Source organism: Podarcis gaigeae (genome assembly GCF_964106915.1).
Source record: "Podarcis gaigeae genome assembly, chromosome: 4".
NCBI lineage: Eukaryota > Metazoa > Chordata > Lepidosauria > Squamata > Lacertidae > Podarcis > Podarcis gaigeae.
Genome location: NC_139677.1, coordinates 24,759,248 through 24,784,358, shown reverse-complemented (window position 1 = coordinate 24,784,358; position 25,111 = coordinate 24,759,248). Strand labels below are relative to the sequence as shown.

General features: G+C 41.9%; 1 protein-coding gene and 1 long non-coding RNA gene across 5 annotated transcripts in view; both read left to right on the top strand.

The window, feature by feature from the left end:
* The window catches only part of TMTC4 (transmembrane O-mannosyltransferase targeting cadherins 4), a 68,286-nt gene that overhangs the window by 36,706 nt on the left and 6,469 nt on the right, over positions 1 to 25,111 (top strand). For all 4 annotated transcript variants that reach the window (XM_083735282.1, XM_083735281.1, XM_083735283.1 and 1 more), the window contains 10 exons: positions 396 to 483; positions 6,994 to 7,091; positions 9,301 to 9,393; positions 13,142 to 13,303; positions 15,486 to 15,688; positions 18,729 to 18,900; positions 18,994 to 19,125; positions 22,735 to 22,814; positions 24,334 to 24,441; positions 24,543 to 24,684. In XM_083735282.1, the coding sequence (XP_083591408.1) occupies positions 396 to 483; positions 6,994 to 7,091; positions 9,301 to 9,393; positions 13,142 to 13,303; positions 15,486 to 15,688; positions 18,729 to 18,900; positions 18,994 to 19,125; positions 22,735 to 22,814; positions 24,334 to 24,441; positions 24,543 to 24,684 (1,278 nt within the window). The remainder of the gene's footprint in view (positions 1 to 395; positions 484 to 6,993; positions 7,092 to 9,300; positions 9,394 to 13,141; positions 13,304 to 15,485; positions 15,689 to 18,728; positions 18,901 to 18,993; positions 19,126 to 22,734; positions 22,815 to 24,333; positions 24,442 to 24,542; positions 24,685 to 25,111) is intronic.
* LOC310843017 lies at positions 15,695 to 17,893 on the top strand. Its single transcript, XR_014563460.1, has 2 exons — positions 15,695 to 16,917; positions 17,287 to 17,893. It is a non-coding gene; the product is annotated as an uncharacterized lncRNA (long non-coding RNA).

The following is a 25,111-nucleotide window of genomic DNA, read 5'->3' as shown; positions in this document are numbered from 1 at the left end:
CATGCCCCCATTCAAACTCACATATCTAGAATTTGTGTAGTGTGTAAACGTCTTATCCAAGGGCTCTTTATACGTGCAGGAACTCTTTATTTTGACTTCCAGCATGGGAAAGGGCTACCACTTAATGAGAATGGGTTCAACCCAGCTAAAGTTAACTGCTCTTAAAGGCTCATTGATTCCAACAAGAGCTGATGAAGCCTTTGGTTAATTCTCTCATATTGAGATCAAGGGGACTTCAGCATGCTTCACTTGGGCTGCATTGTGGCCACTGTTCACAAATCCCTGGTGGCGTTGATGCAACGGTTTTTTAAAAAAGCAATTAGCCTTCCACACTACTTCACTTGAGGGGAAACTTCTATTTTGGTAATTAAATCCCTTTTCTTCTCTTTTTCAAGATCGCTGGGATTGTTGGCAGAGCAGACCTGCTGTGCGCCCTGTTCTTTTTATTGTCTTTCCTTGGCTACTGCAAGGCGTTTAGAGAAAGTAAGTACTTGAACACACACCATCGGTTTCTGAGCAGATCAGTCTGTTAGAGCACCACCAAAACAATGAAAATTAGTATCTAATTAATATATGGTGCTGAGAGATCAAAGTGCTCCCAGTTTGTGTCACCATTCCCCCATCTCTCTAATGTTGCGTGTAGGAAGTAGTGTACGAATTAAGTGCTTGCACGTATATCTGCCCATGACCTTTTCTGTAACTGGAAGAATCATTGGAATTGGAGAGGGAAAGGGTATAGTGCACATATATGTGAAATTTATGGACTATTCACATGTGTTTTTAATTTCATTTTGTTGCCAGCCTCCTTAGGGACCTCTGTGTGGGTTGAAACACAGGACAGAATTTTAATGGATATTTTTGATGGCTTAAGTGCATGATGGCCAGCATCCTAAAAAGAGCCCCGATAGATGAGATCAAAGACTCATCTAGTCCAGCAGACACTTTCCTACAAGGATGAACCAGTTGCCTCAGGAGAAGCCTCCTAGCAGGATATTTTTGTTTTCCAACAGCTGATAATCAGAGTCATGTTGCTGCTGATCCTAGAGGAAGTGTGCAGCCATAATGATTAATGGTCACTGTTACCCTTATACTTCATGAATTGGTCAGCTTATAAGTAAGATACATGTGTGTATAGCTCTCTATGCAAGTCCTACTTCACATAAAATACTTCTACATATATGAAGCAGCCTAAAAGAGATGTGATATATGGTTAGAAGAATTATGAAAGAGAAGAAACCTTTCCAGATGATACACACTTGACTGAAAAACCACATGGAGGCTAGTAATTCATAGACTGGTACCAGGATGGAAAGAGGATTGTGTCAGGATTATGGTCCGTGCTTTTTCTCTGGGGGCACTCAAGGGTACGCAGTACTGGCACCCCCTCCCCAAAATGTTAAAAGTGTGGCACTTAATGTAACTTAATTGTGAGTACCAGCACCCTTTTTCAGAAAAAAAAGCACTGATTGCGTTCCAGGCATCGTTCCTAAAGCCAAAATCATATATAGTCAAAACAAAGTCATTTTTTGTCAGGATCCCATCCTGCCCCCTTTCCAGCCTATTTTTATTTTTTGCCATTCGTGTAAGGCTGAATGTGCACAAGTTAAATGCACATTAAGTTGCAGGCTTACTGTGTCTCCTTTGTTACCTCTGTTTCACACACTTCTTCAGATGCACTGTTCAAACAAAATGTTTCAGACCCAGGTACCCAACCACCATATTGAAGCGCAGCCCGATGGCTATAAAATCTTCCTCAGTTTCCTTGCAAAACCTTCCTTGTGCTTATTTCATTCTTTTTTCATCTTAACATTTGTGCCCTTAACCAGAACAATGATTTATTATGACTTTGCCAATTTACTTATCAATATTATTATTCTTTTGCTTCGTTATACAGTTACATTGTTTTTAAATATTAACTCACTTGGGCTAGCTTCTGCTTTTTAAGGGAAACCTCCTTAATTCTTTAAATATTTAGCTGCCATCATTTGGATTTGTCTTTGCGCTTGTCTGATCTGTGGTATATATTTTATGTGTACCTCTGCTATGCTGTATTTTAATGACCTCTACTCTTCTCAACAATACTTAAGCTCCATGTAGGGTTTTCTGGTTGTGTGAGTTTTTACAGTTAGTGGCAGAGAGATAAGAAAATGCTAACACATCTCATTGTCTAGAGAGAGAAAACTTCTAGATTCACATTGAATTCCAAAGGCAGGACCTCCCACCATTGCTTCTCCCTGTTTTGAAAGAAGGGGGGTGTACACTGCTGACAAATCATAGCTCCCCCAAAATCATGGAGGTGGGGGAAACAGTCTAAGGGAGCCAGAAATAGGGCAGACTGTAGGCCCCCTGTAGATATTATTAGCTCCCTCAGCATTACAAATTCCTTAGAACACTTTGTGTATGTGTGGATCTTGGGGTGGGGAGCAGAAAGAGCTGGATCGGAGCGTGCAACAATTGAGGGTGGTGTTACCTGGCATAGCAGGGGACGTGCGTAGCGCTGTGGTCTAAACCACTGAGCCTCTTGGGCTTGCTGATTAGAAGGTCAGTGGTTTGAGTCCGTGCGATGGGGTGAGCTCCCATTGCTCTGTCCCAGCTTCTGCCAACCTAGCAATTCGAAAACATACCAGTGCAAGTAGTTACCATATTTTTCACTCTATAAGAGGCACCAGACCACAAGACGCACCTAGTTTTTGGAGGAGGAAAACAAGAAAAAAAATATTCTGAATCTCAGAAGCCAGAACAGCAGGAGGGATCGCTGCGCAGTGAAAGCAGCAATCCCTCTTGCTGTTCTGGCTTCTGGGATAGCTGCGCAGCCTGCATTCACTCCATAAGAGGCACACACATTTCCCCTTACTTTTTAGGAGGAGAAAAGTGAGTCTTACAGAGCAAAAAATACGGTAAATAGGAACCGCTGTAGCGGGAAGGTAAATGGTGTTTCCGTGCACTCTGTCTTCCGTCATGGTGTTCCATTGTGCCAGAAGCAGTTTAGTCATGCTGGCCACACGACCCGGAAAGCTGTCTGGACAAACGCCAGCTCCCTCGACCTGAAGCAAGATGAGCACCGCACCCCATAGTCACCTTTGACTGGACCTAACCGTCCAGGGGTCATTTATGTTTCCCTTTTTTTTTTTTAACCTTACCCACTTTTTACGTAGCCCCACTGCTTGCTGCCGTCTTCAGCAACATGGGACCTGAAAACACCCTGAGGGGGCTCGTTTCTATGAATTTAGACGGTGGTTGAGAGGATTTGAGATGTAGAATGTTCGGGTGGCACTTGAGAAGAGAAAAAGAAAAATGGAGGTCGGGGGCAAGAGGACCCTGGCTTGCTCAGGCTCCAAACAGCTTATAGGAAAGGTTTAAAAATAATTCTCCCTGTGCTATATGGGGATGTTTAATAAGGAGGGGGGAAAGGAAAAGCCTGCTCTGTAAAATTTCCTGGTTGAAGACTAGGAGACAGTCTCAAACCTGAGCTCTCTAACACCATACAGCCCCATAGGGAAAGGCCTTTTCCTTTCTACCTGCCTCTCCTCAGTGAATACTTGTGAGGTGAGGAGAATCTCAGGCCTGTGGACCTCTCCCCAGGCCAAACCTCTCTCCAGCCCTGCTCCAGGCAACTCCCCTGTGTACTTTAGCCTGAATGGAATGTGTCATTGAACTATGATAATGCTTCTTGCCGGAATAAAGGATAGAGATATTTGTGTGGTGTATATCTAGAATCCTCTTAACTTTTGTATCGCTGGAATGTAACCTACTGTAACAAAGTCCATTGCTTTGCCTTCTTTCTCCCGTGGTTCACAACTACCACTGGCATGTGGCCCCCAGATGTTTTCCTATAGGGCAATGTGGCCCTCAGTTTCCCCTCCCAGGGATACACTGCAACATTTTATGTCAAGTCGCATTTTTGTTTATGTATGGTCACTGCTTTATCAATTCATATGATTTGTGTCAGATACTGGGTAGTGCTATGGTACAAATGAAGAGCCGTCTCTGCTCTTACACATTAACCTTTGGAATCAAAGCTGCCTATTAATTGCTAGAGGGAGAACCCAGGCTTTAGATGTAAACATTCAGCCAAGCCTTCGACCCAAATAGACCTCAGTCCCACAATGACTTCATTGGAGCATAAAATGAATATACAAGTTGCATGGCCTCGCAGTATGAATTTAATCTATTTCTGTAAACTAGATTCTCTTATATAAAATGACAGAAACACTTGTGGGCATTTAGCTTTCTGGAACAGGAATCAAATGCTTTCCGCAAATCTTTGGCACGGATTACACTTGTGGCCATCTGGTGAGGGTGGCAGAGTGCCTTCTCACAATATGGTGCACCAGTTTAAACTCGGTTCAGGTGCCAACCAGGAATGAGTTCCATTCTCTGAAAGGAGATCGTGGTGGGAGAAAGCAGCATTGTTGTAGGGAGTGTGCTTCGTTAAGCTGATTAGCACACTTGGCATGTGTGCGACCAGAGTAATAGCTGGCACTTGTTCATTGCTTTACATTTTTGGTGCTATTGGTTGAGAATCAAAAGTTAAATTGACTATTTGGATCTGTTGGACTTTATATTCTGGGGTTTTTTATAAGTTTTTTTAAATAAGTTTGTATGATGCCCACTTTGGGGATGAGAATGAAGAATGTGCATATACAAAAAAATGTATATACAAATGTATACAATTTTCAAACCTTGAACATCAGTGTGCTTTTTTAGCATAGATCTGTATTCCCATTTAGAGCGAAGATTGATGCTGGCCCAAGAATCTTAGAAATGAAATGTATTTACCGGTACTTTTTGCACATCACTTTCTAAAGGTTTAGGATGAGTTGAAAAGATTCCCCTAGTGAAGTGGTCTAGATGTTGCTTTTGCCATATGTAGTATAGGGATCTGCATGCATTTATTATTATTTATTTTATGACTACATTTATATCTCACTTTTCCTTCAAGAAGGTCAGTGTGGCACATAAACACAACTACCCCCTTCCCCATCTTATCCTCTCAACATCCCTGTGAAGTAGGTTAGGCTGGGACAGCGTGACTGGCCCAAGGTCATCCAGTGAGTTTCATGGCTGAATGGGGATTGGAAGTTGAGTTGTCCTAGTCCAGTACTTTGACACTCATACATGTATTGAGCCTTACCACAAATCTTGTTTGGGAGCATTTATTTATACCCCGCCCTCCCCAGCCAAGGCCAGGCTCAAGGCGGCTAACAAGCAATAATAAAAATAAGTTGAATGACTACAAGTTAAAAACAAAATTAAAATACAACATTAAAATATTGAAACATTAAAATGTAGCCTCATTGCAGGAGGAGAAAGGAAAAGAAAAAAGAAAGGGGAAGGGAATCAAATTGGCTCCAAGCCAAAGGCCAGGCAGAACAACTCTGTCTTACAGGCCCTGCGGAAAGAAATCAGATCCTGCAGGGCCCTGGTCTCATGAGGCAGAGCGTTCCACCAGGCCAGAGCCAGAGTTGAAAAGGCCCTGGCTCTGGTTGAAGCCAATCTAACTTCTTTAGGGCCTTGGACCACTAGGGTGTTGCTATTTATGGACCTTGAGGCTCTCTGTGGGGCATACCGGGAGAGGCGGTCCCGTAGGTACGAGGGTCCTAGGCCGTGAAGGGCTTTAAAGGTCAAAACCAGCACCTGTAATGTAAGCACTATTTTCCTTATTCAGGAAAACATACAGGTGTACAAACATACAGGTAAACAGGACAACTAGCAGATTGTGGGGAGTATGTGTTCAGACCAAGTGAATGAATGGTGCAGGGGGAAGGTTTAATTCCCATCATCCAATGCAGTGATCCTCATCCCGTTCAGAACTCCAAGACTGCTTTGAAAATAAATGAAAAAAGAAATGAGGCCCACTCATTGATCTCCATTATTTTGTCTCGTTTGACCCTGACTGTTGAATTATAAGTAACGTTAATTAATTAATTATTAATGTTCCTTTCCGATGAACCAAGAGACATTTATTTTGCACTTTAGGTGGGTATCCATATTGGAGCACAGAATGCGAAGTGAGAACAGGTCCTCTCTTTGTGACTTTGAAATCAGTAGCATTATGGAGTTGGCAAATGGAAGGGTTTTCTGAAGTCACTGCTGTGGGGGGAAGGGTGTGCGAAATAACATTTTGTGGAAAGGCTTCAGAAAATTCCCATTTGGTATTGGGAAAGCAGCCAATTTTAATCACAGTATTTTTGTTCAGAGGGATATTTTTGACTTGCTTGGTAGATCTATGTGCAAATTATTGCTTTTTAAAAAGCTTGTGCTGTACCCTTAATCTGTAGCAGGAGCCTAAAATTTGCTAACAGAATTTATTGTATATTAATGTCAGGCAATAACTTGCTAATGGAATGAACATGTGTGTCTACATTCTATCTGTCTTACTGAAAATTTCAACCATGAAAAGCGCACCACATTTTCTCTTATCTTAAACGTTTTTAAAGTACCGTATTTTTCGCCCTATAGGGTGCACCGGCCTATAGGGCGCACCTAGGTTTTTTGGGGGGGGGAATAAAGAAAAAAATATTATCCCCCCCCCAGAACAGGATGCTCTCTGCAAGCCTTGGGAGCCCGGCGGGAAGGCTTGCGGAGAGCTGCCCGAAGCCCGAGGTGCGCCCCGCTGCGCTCCCTGGGTTTCGGGCTTCAGGCTGCTGTCCGCAAGCCTTGGGAGCCCGGCGGGAAGTCGCACCGGGCTCCCAAGGCTTGCGGATAGCTTCCTGAAGTCTGGAGAGCGAAAGGGGTCGGTGCGCATCGACACCTCTCGCTCTCCAGACTTCAGCGAAAGCCTGCATTCACCCCATAGGACGCACACACATTTCCCCTTCATTTTTGGAGGGGGGGAAAGTGCGTCCAAAGGGCGAAAAATACGGTAATTGACAAAGAGCATAACCTTGAATGACAGAACTTATTCCAAAACAGCTTTCCACCTACGGCCAATATCAATGCTTCTATATGTTATCAGTTTCTTTTCTTTATTCCCTGTTTTTAAACTGATAGGTAAAGAAGGAGCCCCATTTTCTACTGCCTGGGTCTTACTGAGTGTCCTCCTAGGAGCTCTAGCCATGCTGTGTAAAGAACAAGGAATCACAATACTGGTAAGTCTTCTCTTAACAGTTAAACATTGACGTTTCTTATCAGCCAAAAGAAGCTCACTGTTAAATAAACTCTCTTTATATGGCAAACTATGTGTCCCTTATGGTTTGTGCATCGCTTAGGCTTTCTTACAGAAAATATGTGGTAAATTCAGCAACAACAATAGTAACAATCTTTCCTCTTTTCCTGTTTTTGTTCTCTGATTTCTATTGCAAATGCTTTCAGATTTGGTGTTTGCCAAGTCTGAAGGTGTGCTGAGTGCTGATTTCACTACATGAGTTATTGTTGGTGTTACTGAAGAATGTAACCAATGGTTCCATGAATAATCTCCCAAGTCTGTCTGTATTATACTTGGTTAAGACTTGCAAGAGCATATTACAGCCTCGTTGCTCCCATTTCTTTCTATGAGATTGATAATGTAGGACTCAACTCTTCACCACATGCAAGGAAGGCATAGTGTGGAAGACTTTTCATAGCAATACTATACAACCATTCACGTAATGACAGTAGGAAGTTATTGGTTATATAGAAGTCACTCAAGCTTTAGTCCAGCTCCATCAACTCCTAAAAAAACTCCTAATAAAGAATAATTAATAATTTATTATTTATACCCCGCCCATCTGGCTGGGTTTCCCCAGCCACTCTGGGCGGCTCCCAACAGAATATTTTAAACACAGTAAAATATCAAACATTAAAAACTTCCTTAAGCAGGGCTGCCTTCAGATGTCTTCTAAAAGTCAGATAGTTGCTTATTTCCTTGACATCTGATGGGAGGGCGTTCCACAGGGCGGGCGCCACTACCAAGAAGGCCCTCATGAATGAGTTGCAGTGAACTGAAGGCTGAGGCACTGCTCCGTCCTCCTTTTCAGACAAAATAAGGAGAGATAAGTCTTCCCCTTTCATTGTACAATAAACCACAGAAATAAAATTTCAGAAAGAGGGAAAGGACTTGCTGAAACAATTATGAATTAAGAATACAAAAAGGGAGGTGTGAGGAAGTCATGGAAATAAGTAAATGAAAGATAAAGATATGAAAGATATGAAAATATTGGATGTTATTGTTTTTAAATGTTATGGCTTAGCTGTATTGTTTTTGGGTTTTCTCTTTTTCCTTTTCCTTTTTTTCCTCTTTCTTTCTTTTTTAGTATTGTATTTTCCTGTATTTTTGAAGCATTGTAATCTTTTCTATTATTATTACTGTTTGTTTTTCTTTCTTTGTAATTGTTAAACTTCAATAAATATTTTAGAATAAACCACAGTTTCACTTGGGGCCACATTAAAAACTTGGGGACACTGGCTTATTTTAACCAAAGTTAGTTTAAATAAACCGAGATGTAAAAACTCAGGATTAACTTCCTGGTTTGATTCTCAGGTGTTTTTGTATATTAACATTGATCTGAGCTTTGTTCCAAAGTTTTTTCCCTGCTTCTCTTGCACAGTTCATTCAGGATGACCTATGGTAAACCGCTTAGAGGTTTTCAGAAATTAGGCAGCTGTTTTTATTTATTTCATAAAATGTATTTATTTATTTATTTATTTCATAAAATGTATATACTGATTTTAAAACAAAAAAAACTTTCATGTCAGTTATAGAAATTCTGTTTAAACAAATAAATAGTTAAATGAAGTGGATTAGGCCAGCCTTCTCCAATCTGATGCTCTCCACACATTTTGGACTACAACTTCCATCAACCCCAGCCAGCATGGCTGCTGCTGGGTTGTAGTCCAAAACAGGCTGGGAAAGGCTTGTTTTAAGTGATTGAACTGAGGCTTAAGAGATCCAGAGTAATTACTGAACTGCATGGTGTAACTCTTGTTGGTATCCATCTTTCTCAAGAGACAGTGGATTGTGCCTCTGGGGGGTGAAGGGAAACTGCTGCATTAGGAAGTGACCTTCGCAGGGCACAATCCTGGGCAGTATGTATGGAGGTCCTGGGCTGCCCAGACGACAAGTCCGTCCTTTCAAGCTCACTGATAACGGCCCAAAGGAAAGCAGAGCAATACATTTGGCACCAGCTTGGCTGCAGGAGTTGCCAGAAGGAGGCGTACAAGCTTCCATCCAACCGTCTTAGGCACTTCTTGCCGATATCCCGCAAGGCAGTGGAGATAATGTAAATACATACCAAAATTTAAACGAGAGAAATCTCTCCTTTCTCTTTCTTAACCTTCTTTCACCTTCTCCCTGTTTTGTTTTCATCCCTGTCTTCTTAGGGTTTGAACGCTCTTTTTGACGCTGTGATGATTAACAAGCTCAATATTTTGGAAGTTCTTTTGAAGATACTGCGCAAGGACAAGTCGCTGGAGGTGATTCCATTTATATATTTAAAAGAGCTGCCGCTTTAACTTCATACAGTTAGCATTTAAGTGTTAGCGTCAATACATCTACAGCAGCATGAAAGATCAAGCTGTTCTTTGATCTAGTAAGTGAGATTATTTGGAGGTCAAACACTATGACAGAACATTGCCTTCAAAATGTGAGTGTTCATGATGTCAGCCTCAATAAGCCTCAATATTGCAGATCCTTTAACATGACTTACTGCAACTGTTCTGTGGAGCACTGCTCTGAATATCAGAGGGAATGCTACTAAAACTAGTTAATCATGTGGATCAGATGACCTCTTCTTAGAATAACAAAATTACATCCTTTAAAATTTCATTTTCCAATAGGGCAGACATAGCAACTCTTGTCTTCCAATCACAATTCTGTTTTTTGTTTTGGATTTTTTTTTAAACAATGAATATACATTATGCTTTGTGCCACCTTAAGATGAGTAGGTGGAGGAGGTGATTTGTAGATTTGCGTCCCTGTTTTGTGTGTAGATTTTTTAAAAAATATATAATGCAAATATATATTTTTTTTAAATCGCCTTCCTGAACTTTTAAAGTCCCCTGGCTTGCTCACTTCCTTCCTGCAGCAGTAGCGTACAGAATTTCCCCAGTCCTCACCCTATGTAGTTCAGGTCTTATGGCAGGCATAGGCAGACTCGACCCTCCAGATGTTTTGGGACTACAACTCCCATCATCCTAGCTAACAGGACCAGTGGTCAGGGATGATGGGAGTTGTAGTCCCGAAACATCTGGAGGGCCGAGTTTGCCTATGCCTGCCTTATGGGAACCTTTGTTCCAGGCTTACTTTCAGGGGTCCAAACTTGAATAAAATATTGGCCGGGGGGGGTTAAGCTTACCTTAACCCCACCCCCGCATAAGAAACAGTGCATTCACATCATTTGAATGGCAATGCCCATCAATTTTGGGGCCCCCAGTCCCCTCAAATACTTTATTGGGGAAGCTGAGTTGGCTCCTATGGTCTCCTTTGTTTAGCTTCATATCTTTACTGTCTTCTGTTCTTGTAAGTCCATACTTTTCATTCCATTTTATCCTGCTTTTGACTGGCCACAAGTTGACAGACCAACACTTGCTTCCCTCTTCCTAAACCTCTTCCAGGCTACAACACGCATCTCTTTAAGCCCCTTAGATTTTTCTTCCTGGAGCCCATTCTCATTAGCATCACTCCTGTCTTCTCTCCTTTTTTCTTCCCTCCCTCCCTCCTTTTTTTGGGGGGTGGGGGTGGGGCTTAGACTTTTGGCCAAGTAACTATTCAAATTTCCAGACCTCAGCTCTTTCTCTCTAATGGCTTCTGTGAGAGCTTTCCCCAGCCAAAGTGACCTCTTATTTCCCTCAGAGAAGCTAGAATCTGTTGTTGAGAGCTTTCTTCTTCCTTACATGGTGAGCCTAGAAACATGAGAGCTTTAAGGACATAGTCTACAGCTTAATATTGTCTACAATGACTGCCAGTGGCTCTTCAGGATTTCATACAATCATAGACTCATAGAATCGTAGAGTTGGAAGGGACCCCAAGGGTCATCTAGTCTAACCCCCTGCAATGTAGCCCATTAAGCTAAATGGTTTTTTTTATATATATATATAAACTTTGCTGAAAATGAAAGCGTTCATTTGACATTTTACCGCAGAATTTGAAACTCTAGTGTTAGCAGTCTCCTTTGATTGTTTTTGGTGTTTAGCAATTGTCAACTGCTGTGAGCTGCTGCCAAATCTCATATTACATTGCGTATCCACTGTACAAAATAAAACAGGGTGTCGGTTATTTATTTGTTAGTCGAATGTTTTAAAGTGTTGCATGTCATCTGTCAAATACAGTGAAATGCTAAATACAGTTACATGTGGTTGTTGAGTAAGAAATGCTATGTCATGGTGGCTGTTCCATACTTTAAATAACTATTGCCACCATGATAAATTCTAAATTTTATAAATTCAGGGTGGTTAAAGCAGTGAGAGTACTCTTGTGCCTGATGTAACAAATAAAATATATACAGATTCTTTTTAGAAACTTGCTGTTTCGCATGCCTGATCAAAAGCTTTGATAATACTTTCCCTTTGCAACCAACTCCAAACGTGCCTACTTGGAAGCAAACCCCATTGATTTCAGTGGGGCATATTTCCAAGTCAGTATGCTGAAGATTGGAGCCTATGTTTTATTGTAAATCTTTATGGTGTAGATGAACCAGAGCAAACAGCAAGTTTATTTATTAGACTTTCATGTTCTTGCAGTTCCCTGTTGTGTCTGTAATACTGCAAGGTAGGATACTAATAATATGAGGATATGCTGAAGAATTTCATATCTGTACCCTATACTAGTAACTGGCAGTGTTGCTATAACGACAGTTGCCTCACAAACTTTTATGTCGCTATCATGTGGCTCACAGTTGTTGAACTTAATTTGGGCCAGGATTCAAATGGGACCATCATTGATTCTCATATGCAGGCATCATCCTGCAGTTTTCCAAACATGAAAAAAATAAATATGAAGCTGAGGAGAGGCTTTGAGACCTATCAATTTTCTTCAGAAATCCTGGATTACTTGGGCACGGAATGTTGTTTTTCTTCTTGGTGCATCTATTTCCACTGCTTGCATAAACTGTCTGTCTTCTCACGATCCTGGATAGGCGCATCAAAGTCTTACATCTTAGTCCACTGGGTAAGGACGGCAGAATGGCAACAGGGGAAAGCTGGCTTCTGAGATTGTCTACATTGGTTTTACCCTTCTTTCGCAGCAAGAGGGACTCAAGATTTACTTTATCTTTAAAAACCAGGATACTTACTAAAACCCGTTGAACCAGATGGGATGGGGTCGTGGATTGGATGGAGGTACCTCTCCACCCAGCCCTCTAGCCTCTGCATGCCAAGTGACACCAGTGTCTTTTCTGGTGGCACAAAAGTTCCCATGTTCTACTCACTGAATGTGCCAGCAGGCAGAAATGTAACTGGTGGGATCCCCATTAGCAGCAGCCTCATAAAAGAGAATAGAGGGGCGGTGGCAGAATTGGGCTTGATTACTACACCAGCTCCAGGCTACTGCATCAATTTGTCTCCTCCTGCTTCTACCCCCTTAAGCGCCACCAGGCAGCACCTAAGTCCATGTACTGTATATCCCACCTTTCTTGCAAGGAGCTGCATGTGGTTTTCTCCACACACCCCAAAACCACTTTATGAGGTAAGTTAGACTAAGAGACTGGCCTGAGGTGGTGACCCAGTGAGCTTCAGGGCAGCATAGGTCTTTGAACTTGCGTCCAACACGCTTAACCACTACACCACACTGACTGCTGTGCCTTTTCTGCACTTCTGTGGAAAATAGAATATAAATGCAGCACAGGGCTGCTTGTACAATTTACTCCATGCTTGGCAGAGTCTTCGTTGGCAGCGTTGTATTGTCTGTATTCTGCCTCGCCTGTATAGGGATCTGATGTCTTCAATGATGATGGCTTCGCTCACCATTAAATCACCATGGTACAATACAGCAACCAAACTTTTTCTACCATGTGCCTGATACAAGCACAGGAGCCCTTACTATTACTATCATCATTATCATTAATTGGGTCAGTAGAAGGCACAGTTAGAGAAGCATTAGTACTACCTCCCCTCTCCCCCACTACACATTTTCTGTTACACCCATCTGTCTAAATTTGCTGTTTTTAAAAGGAAAAAATTGTGATGACTTGAGCTTTTCCTTTTCTTCTGCTCTCTTTCTCTCTAGAGTCTAGTGGTGTTTAGAAAAGGACTTCTGTTCAGGATGACTCTTCTGTTATCTGGAGGAGCCACCATGCTGTATGTGCGCTGGCGGATTATGGGCACAGGACCACCGGCGTTTACTGAAGTGGATAACCCAGCTTCATTTGCAGACAGTATATTTGTGAGGGTAAGTGGCAAAGGCGTTGCTTTTCAGTGAGCTAACAAATTAAGAACTAAAAAAAAACAACGGATGGGCCATGTGTCATTTCCAGAACAACTGCTTTGTACGTAGCAAGTTCTCCCATTCAGTTTCTGGCAACTCCCAAGGGTAGGCTTGCAAAAAGGCTTTTGTGGACTGCTGGCAGTCAGAGTAGACAGTACCGGACTAGATGAACCAGCAGTCTGATTGGGCATCAGGCAGCTTTGTGTGTTCATACATAGCTTACAAGAGTTGAACCATCAAAGTGGTAAAAGCGTCATTCCTTGAGGGTGCTGAATGAATGATGCTTTTAGAATATGAATCTTTTAAATCGGGAGTGGAACCTTATTCAGTCCAATGTCCACATTGCTTATGGGCAACTTCTGACAGCCACACACCAGTTGTGGACAGAGCCGGGGACAGAAAGTGGTAGAGGAACGAACATGACTCTTGACCTTGTACAGTGGATTACATTCCAGCCATGCAAAAGCCAGAGGTTTACACACACACACACCCCAATAATAATAATAATAATAATAATAATTTATTTATACCCCGCCCATCTGGCTGAGTTTCCCCAGCCACTCTGGGTGGCTTCCAATCAAGTGTTAAAAACAATACAGCATTAAATATTAAAAACTTCCCTAAACAGAGCTGCCTTCAGATGTCTTTTAAAGATAACATAGCTACTTATTTCCTTCATATCTGAAGGGAGGGCGTTCCACAGGGCGGGCGCCACTACCGAGAAGGCCCTCTGCCTGGCTCCCTGTAACCTCACTTCTCGCAATGAGGGAACTGCCAGAAGACCCTCAGCGCTGGATCTCAGTGTCCGGGCTGAACGATGGGGGTGGAGACGCTCCTTAAGGTATACAGGACCGAGGCCATTTAGGGCTTTAAAGGTCAGCACCAACACTATGAATTGTGCTTGGAAACGTACTGGGAGCCAATGCAGATCTCTCAGGACTGGTGTTATGTGGTCCCAGTGGCCACGTCCATCTCCCTTCCAAGCACATGAAGCATTACCACAGTTCAAGGTGCTCTCATTCCAGCAAGGCAAAAGCCCCCAAGGAGGGTGCCACTCCCTCTCTGGGGTCAGAGGCAGATTTTGGGTAGTGCAAGTAGTGTGGTCACACTGGGCACACAGGCGAGGAGAGCACCTTCTCAAAACCCAGTGAGTGCTAACCTGGCTTCGGGAAGGTGTGACAGGGTCCTAGATAGTGATGTGCGGTGAAAGTTTTCATAGGGGAAAAGTTAGGACCAGAGGACCAGCTTGTGAAGGTGATTGTGTGTGGTATGACGCGACATTGTGCATGTGAGCATCGTTCCTCCCTCCCTAAGCCAGGCAGAAGCTTCCTGGGTTTTGGGAAGGAGGTGCCAGGGGAACATTTAAGGGACTAGCCTAGTCCCCTGAGGCCACTGGCTGCACACCACTGGTCCTAGAGTCCTCCTGCCTGCTTGCCAAGCCAGACAAGTGTTTACTGGGCTTCAAGAAGGAGGTAGGAGGGCTGTGGGACCCCGCCTCTTGCCCAAAGCCCAGTTTAAGCCGGCACCACAAGGGGGGCATATTACCAAGGTCTCCCCACACCTTTTTTAAAAAAAATTAATGCTCAACTATGGACCAGGGGATTTTTTTTGTTTTGGAAATGTCTACTTCAAAGTGAAGGGCTCTGCTGGATCTACCTCAGTCTGGTTAGATTAATGATACAGAACTGTCTTGATCTGAGTAACCGTAGTTTTTCAGTCACATATGTTCTCTATGCTTTGACCTCTGGAGCTGCATAAGGCAGAGCCCACTGTTAGGTGCTGAAGCAAAAGAACTTTGAGCAAAAGCCAGAAGTGGGATATTGCCAGTGGCACACACTGGATTGTAACCATACAAGCTTTCCTAGAAATGAATATTCTTTTGGGCAGCCAAATTTGTATGGTGTGGAGCAGGGGACAGCAGAACATGCAATTACACTGAGATAATGTTAATTAACTTACATTTGATTAGGCTAGAGTCTTGAAGCCAATAAGTGTTTTATCTGATAAACAGTTTTGTTAAAGAGGAGGCTTAAATAAAAACTAGGCGATCTGAAAAAGTAGTAGTGATTTTACCCCCTTCCCCCCTTCCTAACAGCCTCTTAAAGTTCAGTATGAAGTAAATGTTTGTTTTTCCTTTGACTGACAGGCTATAAACTATAATTACTACTATTCGTTGAATGCATGGTTGCTGCTGTGTCCCTGGTGGCTGTGTTTTGATTGGTCAATGGGCTGCGTGCCCCTTATTAAATCAGTCAGTGACTGGAGAATAATTGCACTAGCAGTTCTTTGGTTCTGCCTAATTGCTCTGATGTGCCAAGCCTTGTGCTCAGAAGACAGCCAGAAGAGAAGGTAAACGACATTATTGAATTTTAAATTTCTAATTGGGTTTTCTTATTTCCAGCACTCTTCATCTTCCTCCTCTTCCTTTTTTAAAAAAATAACAACAAATCAGTGGAATCAATATACCTTGGCAAACCCAGTTCAAATAAATATTTATAGCTCCAACTTGCATTCTCTTCCCAATTTGGCTCCATCATTTTTTTACACTGACTATGGGGAGGCAAACTTGTAAAAGGGAGGTACGGATGGCTGCTTTATGTTCTTTCTGAAATGGCATTTTCAGATCCTTAACTCTGTAGGGGGTAAAAAGTAATTTGTGGTCAGAATAAAGTGTAATTGAAGTATGTTGTTTTCCTTTGCCTCTTTCCACAATGTTTCTTTTGTTAATAATAATAATAATAAAACCCTTAAGAAAAAAACTTTTAGAAAAAAAATGGTTCTGGCTGTTGATTAAAAAAATAAAATGCTGTCCCAGAGTGATTACTCTTCATCAGTAAACAGTCAGAGAGAAAATAATATGGGGTGGGCTAGGGGAACCCCTGTCGTTTTACAGAAATGAAAGTTGCTTTAAGAGGATGAAACAATATTTTTTGAGAAGATATTACAGGTGTTGTTCTGGTGTTCTTGAACCAAACATTTAATCCTTTTAATTGGCAAAAGTGCACCTTGTTCAAATTGGCCTTTTATTCCTCCACAAGGATGCTTGCTAATCTTGATCCAGCTTTTCCCTTTAAAAATAAATAAAAACAAGACCTAATAGTGCTTCTGATTCTTAATAGCAGTTCATGTGCATTATTTCCATATTTTTACAACAGTCCTGCAAGGTAGTATTTATTCCTGCGAAATAGTGGCCTGCCTAAGGTGTGAGCTTTGAACCAGCAGTGTCACAGCTTGCACTCTTAACCCCTGTGCTGGTTGCCATCTTTTTGGTTTGCGTACAACACATAGATGTGATTACATTTTGCATTTTTGCTTCAGGAATTTTTCACTTAAGATACCTTGGATGCCCTGCCCCCTCATTTTCCTTGGCAGATCCTTAAAAGTTTCTTTTTGTTTGTATGCTAATATTTGGATGATAAGCTATCAAAATATTTTCTTCCGTACATGTGTTCCTGGATGATATCCAGAATGCACAAACACAACAGTATCCTGGAATCACAGAAAGGAGACCTGACATAAACATGGATTTTTGCAGTTAATCATTTGTGCTTGTGTATAGTGGGGGGAAGGGGACGCGGGTGGTGCTGTGGGTTAAACCACAGAGCCTAGGACTTGCCGATCAGAAGGTCGGCGGTTCGAATCCCCGTGATGGGGTGAGCTCCTGTTGTTCAGTCCCAGCTCCTGCCAACCTAGCAGTTCGAAAGCACGTCAAAGTGCAAGTAGATAAATAGGTACCGCTCCGGCGGGAAGGTAAACGGCGTTTCCGTGCGCTGCTCTGGTTCGCCAGAAGCGGCTTAGTCATGCTGGCCACACGACCCAGAAGCTGTACGCCGGCTCCCTTGGCCAATAAAGCGAGATGAGCGCCGCAACCCCAGAGTTAGCCACAACTGGACTTAATGGTCAGGGGTCCCTTTACCTTTACCTATAGTGGGGAGAAAGCAAAGCAGATACACATGATCTGTGGTAAACCATAAAGTAGGAAGAACTCTTGTGCCCAGTGATACCAGTGGTAAAACAGTAATTATACTGTAGAGACATTTTGCTAAAAACTAGACCCTGATGCCACAAGGAAATACTTTGTGTCTGTTAGTGTTTCTCATTATACATACTAAATATCAGGAGAATATAAAAAACAGTTATAACTTGTTGCCCTTATGACAGAAGTGGGGATTAAATCTACAGGCATGGGGGCTTCTCCAGAGTGAATTAAACTTACCAAATCACAGGTGGGCAGTTCCAGTGCAAGACAACTTTAAAAATGTGACATTTTAAACAAAGAAAAGGTCAATAACACTTTCAGTTTCTTCCAGAAATGGACTGAAACCAGCACATCCATACTAGCTTCATAATTTTGAGGAGGGAGTGGGGGGTTGCCTCTCTTGATTACCTTAAAATAACTTTTATTAGCAGCTTCATAGCGGTTGGCTTAACGTTTTTGTGCTTGTGTCCTCCTATAGATAGACATTACAAGGCGCAAGTGTTCAGAATAGTGCCTGTGGAGTGCTGAAGCACTCGAGAGGATTCCCACCCCCACCCAAGCAACACAGTGGTCTTTTGTAAAAAAAAAACAAAAAAACTTTAGTACTTCACAGATAGCATTCTGAACAGTCTTGCTTTTTGCAAAGCCCATGGACCTAGGGAAACATATGGGCATGGGGGAAAACATAGAAATATAGTTTACACAAAGTAGAGTACAAAAACTATAGACCAGCAGAGCAACATGAGGTCTTATGGGGGAAGTGACTGGGTGCTTTGGTGACCCTGTGGTCCAGCTCAGGGAGTGGTGAAATCACCTCAGTTCACCTCATTATTGAGCCCCAGCAAAGAGCTGCTATACACCCCTACTAAATACTCCCCTTCCCATTTAGGTAAACGCTTCAAAACCAGGGCTTCCCATGCATATTTAGAATGTTTAGATTGAGTACATTATGTTAAATTTTGGATCACCAAACTATTACATGGCAAGCACATGGACATCATTAACACAACTCCTGAATTGCTTAGAGTCCTTTCCAACATGACCTTTAGTGATACGTGATCTTCCACTGAGTAGTTCCTTCTCACCCTGCTTAGTAACATCAGAAATCTCCAGGTTTCCCCACAGAGGAGCCCATGCAGCAGTTCCTTCATGCAACAGCATTACCATTCCTGGGAAGATATTAGTATAGAAAGAGCCATGGCATGAATTTTTACCATATGATACCATATTTATGATGTCGCTGAATGGAATTTAGCATGGATTCTAAAGATTCCATGCTAAAAAGACAGAATTCAAACAGATTCTTTGGAGCCCCAGCTTTTTACATGCAGATACTAAGCTGTAGCATAAAAATATCATAAGAAGTCATGATTGCATTGTTCATCCTGTAACTTACTTTCTGCCTTCCAGAATCCTGACATTGGGTTTGGGATTTCTCATCATCCCTTTCCTTCCTGCAAGTAATCTGTTCTTTCGAGTTGGATTTGTTGTTGCAGAAAGAGTAACCTACCTCCCAAGTATTGGCTATTGCATGCTGATTACATACGGATTCAGTCTATTGAGCAGACAAGCTAAAAAAAAGGTACTGACAAAAGGATCCATATAATTGACAACAGGTATACATACACACACAGCTTTAAACTGTGGTTCCTAACATGTGTTTCTTCTTTCCAAGAAATTTCTTGTTGCTGCTCTGCTGGGCCTCTTGTTGGTAAATGTGTGGCGTTGTGTTATCCGCAGTAACCAGTGGAGATCTGAAGAACAACTTTTTAGGAGTGCTTTGTCTGTGTGTCCACTGAATGCAAAAGTAAGTTTTGGAGTAATATGCATTAGCCATATGCATTGCACTCTGTAAAGGCAAATCCCTATTTTGAAGTAAAACTTTGAACAAATGTAAAGGAAATTAAAAATCTGAAAGTGTTTTCTTTTAAGTCATTCCCCACACCACCAAGTAAGTTCAAAAACTATTTTTTGTTCCTTTGTCATTTGGATCTGAAATGCAGCTTACATCCCTGTGGTACATTCCTGTGTGCCTTTCCCATCCTTTAGAGCACTGGTCTTCAACTGGTGTGTTGGGAGCTACTACCAGGTTGCAGCCTGATGCAAGGTTGGTTGCAGCCGCAGCACTATTGCCATACAAACATAAGAAAGAAAGAGAAACAGGTCCCCAAACAATCTTTAGTTAAAGGTGGGTCCTGGGTCCGAAAAGACTGGGGAATACTAATTCAGATCAGGGGAGGAGGAAGGGGGGTGCATTTGGTGCGGGCCCCCCCAGGTGTTACCACTGAGGGAGGTGACAAAATGCCAGGCAGAACTCACCGCGGGGCCTGCAGTATGTCCGAGCCACACAGGCAGGCCGCCTCCCCACCCCACCCATAGGGTGGCTGAGTGGGAGGAGGCAGGCAGATTCAGGAGCCCCGCGGTGTGCCCTGCCCTCGCCCTGCCCCTATGGGTGGCTTGCCCCGCCCCTATGGGCCGCTACCCCAGGTGCCTGAGCGGCTTCCTCCGCCACTGATTCAGATCCCTGATTCAATGTTGAGTGCCAGGTTACCTGGTCTTAATTTAAGTGGTCATATGCTGGTTTGCAGCCCAGGTTTCCAAGCTGGGCTTATAGGAATGGCAATTGAAGAAATCAGACTGCTTTGCTTAACTCCCGAGCAAAACTATCAGTCCCAGTAAAGATGCAACCTTAAAAGTTATCCCGCACAGAGGATTTCTTTTACTGTGGCGTTTAATGGCAGGAATGAGCATAAGAGGATCACAGCCAATTCAAGATCTGTATTGTTCTTTGCATGCATAATGCTGCTCTGGAAATCAGGTCAATCCCTGCTTTTATGCATTATTAAATGCAGTTGTGGGATATAAAAAAGTAAGCAACAGTGTATCACATTTGCCTAGCATCAAAGTTGAATTGGTTCATGAATGAGCTTGGCAATCCATATCCTTTTCTCAGTCCGTATCTGTTTCTCAGGGCTTAGCTTATGCAGAAAAGTTAAAACACCTGAACTAGAAATTTTCTAGCCTATGCTTTATTCTAAAAGGTGATGATTCATTGAATTTATGTCCCACATTTCCTACTGAAAGATAGCAAAAGGCCATTTACTGTGTTTGGTAAGCCAAAAAAAGTACACAAAATCTGAAGTTTAAGACCCAAAGCAAACAAAATGTTCAGTATCACCAGTATTTGCAGCCAATTTTGAAAAACCTGTAGGGCACTTACAAAGAATTGCATGCTACAGATTTCCATCTCTCTTATAAACTGATTTCCCTAGGGTTCCTTAGGGAGACGGAACAGAGGAAATATAATAGTTCAATATATGGCTGTTGTGTACAGCATTTGTTTTTCAGGAGCGGTAATCTTTGTGGATCTAGGGAACACATTGTCCCTGATTGTTTTGGGAGTGGGCAGGAGCTGTTTAGCCCACTTATTCAGGAGGAATAAGGGCATGCAGACAGGAGCACTCTATTGGCTCTGTCACTGCCCATGCAGACAGAACAGCACTGCTGCAGCTCCACCCCATGGTTGAACCGTTCCTTTTTGTCACACAACAAAATGCAGCTATACCTCTTCCACACTCTGTGGTACACAGTGTTTCACACTTCCTTATTGTAGAATGCTTGTAAAAGATGTAGCTAGACCTCTGGCTTCTGTTTCCTCAGTTGTGAATATGGCAGTTTCCTTTTTGTTTTAATTCTGAAAACATAAGGTCTGTTTGGAGTTGGATGTACAGTGGTACCTCGGGTTAAGTACTTAATTCGTTCCGGAGGTCCGTTTTTAACCTAAAACTGTTCTTAACCTGAAGCACCACTTTAGCTAATGGGGCCTCCTGCTGTTGCCGGAGCACAATTTCTGTTCTCATCCTGAAGCAAAGTTCTTAACCTGAGGTAATATTTCTGGGTTAACGGAGTCTGTAACCTGAAGCATCTGTAACCTGAAGCGTATGTAACCCGAGGTACCACTGTACTGTATGGTGTGCACGTAGGATTTCCTGTTTGTGGAATGATGTCCCTGGGAGGTTCAGTAGGTGCCTTCATTATACACCTTTAGGCACCAAGCAAAAACATTTTTCTTCAACCAGGCCTTCAGCTTGTTACATCTGATACCCTTTCAAACATGTTGTGGGAGGAGATCAGCAGCTTATTTACTTATTGAATTTATTATTGGTTTGTTTTTGTTCTATTATTATGCGTTTTGTTTTTTAATTTTATATTTTTATGTTGTGAACTCCTCTGAGATAAACAGATGGAGGGCGGTATACAAATAAAATAAAAGTATACCCTTTTTTCACATTGTGTTTCAAGGTGCTCTTGGCAGGGAAAAGTGATTCATTAGTTGCCATCGTGTAACCAATTGCTTTGTTACACTTGTTTGGCAGTGGGAATGGTATTTGCTAGTAAGTAAAAATAGAGTGATCGGGCCTTAGCTGGTATACAAACATGTTGGGATGCCTGGACTAGTTGGCTCGGGATGCTGCTGCCACAACCAACAATGTATACTCTTTCCCTCTTCTGTGGCCAATATCAGCATGCTAAGCGAAGGCATAGGCACCAACACTGGTTAATACCATTAACCTATGATGCTAAAGTAGGCTTAGGCCCAGTACAAGGAGAGGCAGGTTTCTACGTCCATTTGGAGCCTGCTGTGGACTCAATTGCATGCCCCCCCCCATCTAAAAGAGTTCTTCCAGAAACCTGCAGGGCTGAAATTTGCAGAGTCAGCAGAAGATCGAGTAGTTCAAATATGTTCTTCGCTGACCTACAACTTTCTGTAAATATTTGTGTTGGAAATTTAAAAAACTCATTCAACCAAAACGTATCAGAACCAATAGGCATGAATTTTCAGTTGGATAAATGTTTGGTGAACTTCAAAGTTGCTGAAGACTTGCATTTTCACTAGGATGTTTGTTCTCTGATTATTATTTTCTTCTCTAATTCTTGTGTCATATTCCCTTCAGCTACATTTTTTATTTTTCCTGGCAGCTGTTGATGCTATTTGAACATACCATGACTGTGTTAAAAGCCTAATGGAGTCCCTGTTATATATCCTACCTCATACTATCACTGTGTAAGGAAAAAGATAACATTGTGGGCCCATACAAACAATGTTGAGCCTGGCCCTGAACTTCAGAGGCTTGACTCAGCATCAGCTTTGGAAAAAGGGGTCAAAGCACAAATGTTGTTTTTATTTCAAGCCATCCCCTTCTTGAAGCTTGACACATCACTGTAAATTATGCATATTATTCAAAGAAGGTTGCACTTACCTTGACCTGTGGTATATATATTTATAAACAAAAGTAAGATGCTTTGTTAAACCATAAATCTATTTTCAAAATTGCAGAGATAAATGTTGCAATATTAGTATCTAAGAGTAATAAATGTCTGGAACGATTAATACATTTCTGGCCTTTACTTTCAGGTTCATTATAATGTTGGCAAAAACCTGGCTGATAAAGGCAACCAAACAGCTGCAATCAACTATTACAGGGAAGCTGTCAGGTACGTGCCAGTTTAATGTTTAAAAGGGGAACAGGGAAGTGTCCCACAATGAATGCAAACAAACTGTGAAAAAGACTCTATGAACTGAAAGTGGAGACACTATATGCACTTTTCCTTTTTTAAAAAATTTGTTTGTTACACAAGAAAATCTTTAATAAAAACTGATTTAAAAGAGGAACAGGATAAAATATTCAGAATATTGCATTTATTGGCCTATAAAAAAGAGCCTGGAAGACATGACATCTCAATGTACTGTTTAAAATAAATTAATTTTATTAGAATTATTCAAAAGAGAATTTATTCCATGGGGGGCAGGGAATGAAAGTAGCTTAGAACACTATGGTTAGGAAAATGTGCACAGTGTGAGTAAAAATGTTGGCGATGAAACACAGGGAAAAATTGTGAGGTGGTCCCATCCCAATCCAGATTTGGGTAGTTGCTGAAAAAGTAGAAAATTCGATAATTAAATTTCAATCCAATATTTTTGTTGTTAGGAGATAGATACTAGCGTGTGCACACAGACACACTCATATATCTCGTATCCTAAATACACAGGTTAAGGGGTGCAATCCGATCATAGTGGCAAGTATGACTACTGTGTATTGGAAGTCATGTGAAATTCCAGAATTATCAAGCCAAAAGAAAATTAGGTAGTACAAACCTAACAAAATTAGGTATGAGCACATGAATGAAGGCAATAAAAGGGATGACATGTGTTTGTAGAAAAATAAATAAAGGAGACCTGTATTCCTGTTGTTGTTGTTTTTAAATTTAGAGCAAGATAATGCTGCCTGGGTAAAAGCACTATCCTCTGCATGTGCTCAACATGTTCTGCAGGCAAGCACCACTGATAGCAAAGCCATCCTAGCAATGAAGCTACATTATAGTTGTTTCTTTCTGCATCACGTTCTAGAGAGGGCACCATTTCCTGTCTCTCCTTTTAAATAAATCACTGTAGTCTAGATAAGATTGGTGATGATGATTTAATATATGATTAAGGGGTAAATTTCCTATGTTTGGTCAGGTTGAGATTCAAATAATAGGTGGTCTCACAAGTTGGTGGCTATATACAGTGAGGGGGGAAAGTATTTGATCGCCTGCTAAATTTGCGTGTTTGCCCTCTGACGAAGAAATGACCAGTCCATAATTTTAATGGTAGGTTTATTGTAGCTGTGAAAGACAGAATAACAACAGGAAAAGCCCCAGAAACCCAGAAGACAAAAGTCAGAGATTGGTGTGCATTATAATGAGTGAAATAAGTATTTGATCCCCTATCAACCAGCCAGATGTCAGGCTACCTGGTATCTTCACTGTATGTAACAAGCTGAGATTAGAAGCGCCTGCTGTAAGGGAGAGGTCTTACCTGTAATCCCAGCTCGTTACAGTACCTGTACAAAAGACACCTGTCGACAGAAGCAATCAATCCAGCAGATTTCATTTACTGTAGTGTAAATGAAAGAAAATGAGTCAGACTGCCTTTTTCCAATGAGTAATTATTTCCCCCCTTTTACATGCCCAGATTGAATCCTAAATATGTGCACGCTATGAACAACCTGGGAAATATCTTGAAAGAAAGGAATGAACTCCATGAAGCTGAAGAGCTGCTGTCACTAGCTGTACAAATACAGTACGTTTTTAAATACACAATTCCAGTTGTTGTTGCAGAGCATATAAAAGGAGTGCTGTGTCCTGTCCTATATACTAAATGTATTCAACAATTCTGCCTAGGCCTGATTTTGCAGCGGCATGGATGAATCTGGGAATAGTGCAGAATAGTTTAAGAAGGTATGGAGAAGCAGAGCAAAGCTACTGGACTGCAATTAGACACCGAAAAAAATACCCAGATTGTTACTATAATTTAGGACGTTTGGTAAGTGTATTGCATTACATGTGTGCTAATGACAGCAAGAGACTAAGATAAAATGTCGCCTCGGTGGCGAACTTAAGCATACTTCCTAGATGTTAACAGTGTGGTTAAACAGCAGTACTTTGGCATGTTTCATGTAGCTTCCTAATAATATTCAGAGTGCAGTAGGTGAAGAGCACATCCTCAGCCCAGCACTCCAGCCCATAGCAGACCATCTGCTTTGCATGCAAAAGGTCCCAGGTTCAATCCCCAAGTCGGAGAGACTCCTGCTTGCAACCCTGAAAGCCTCTGCTGGTCAGTGTGTGCAATACTGAGCAAGATGGACCAACTCAGTATAAGGCAGTTTCCTATGTTCCTGTGTGTTGTTCTTACAGTATCAGTGGGCGAGAACTTTCACTGCAGATTGCCTTTCGTGGCTTTGACCATTATA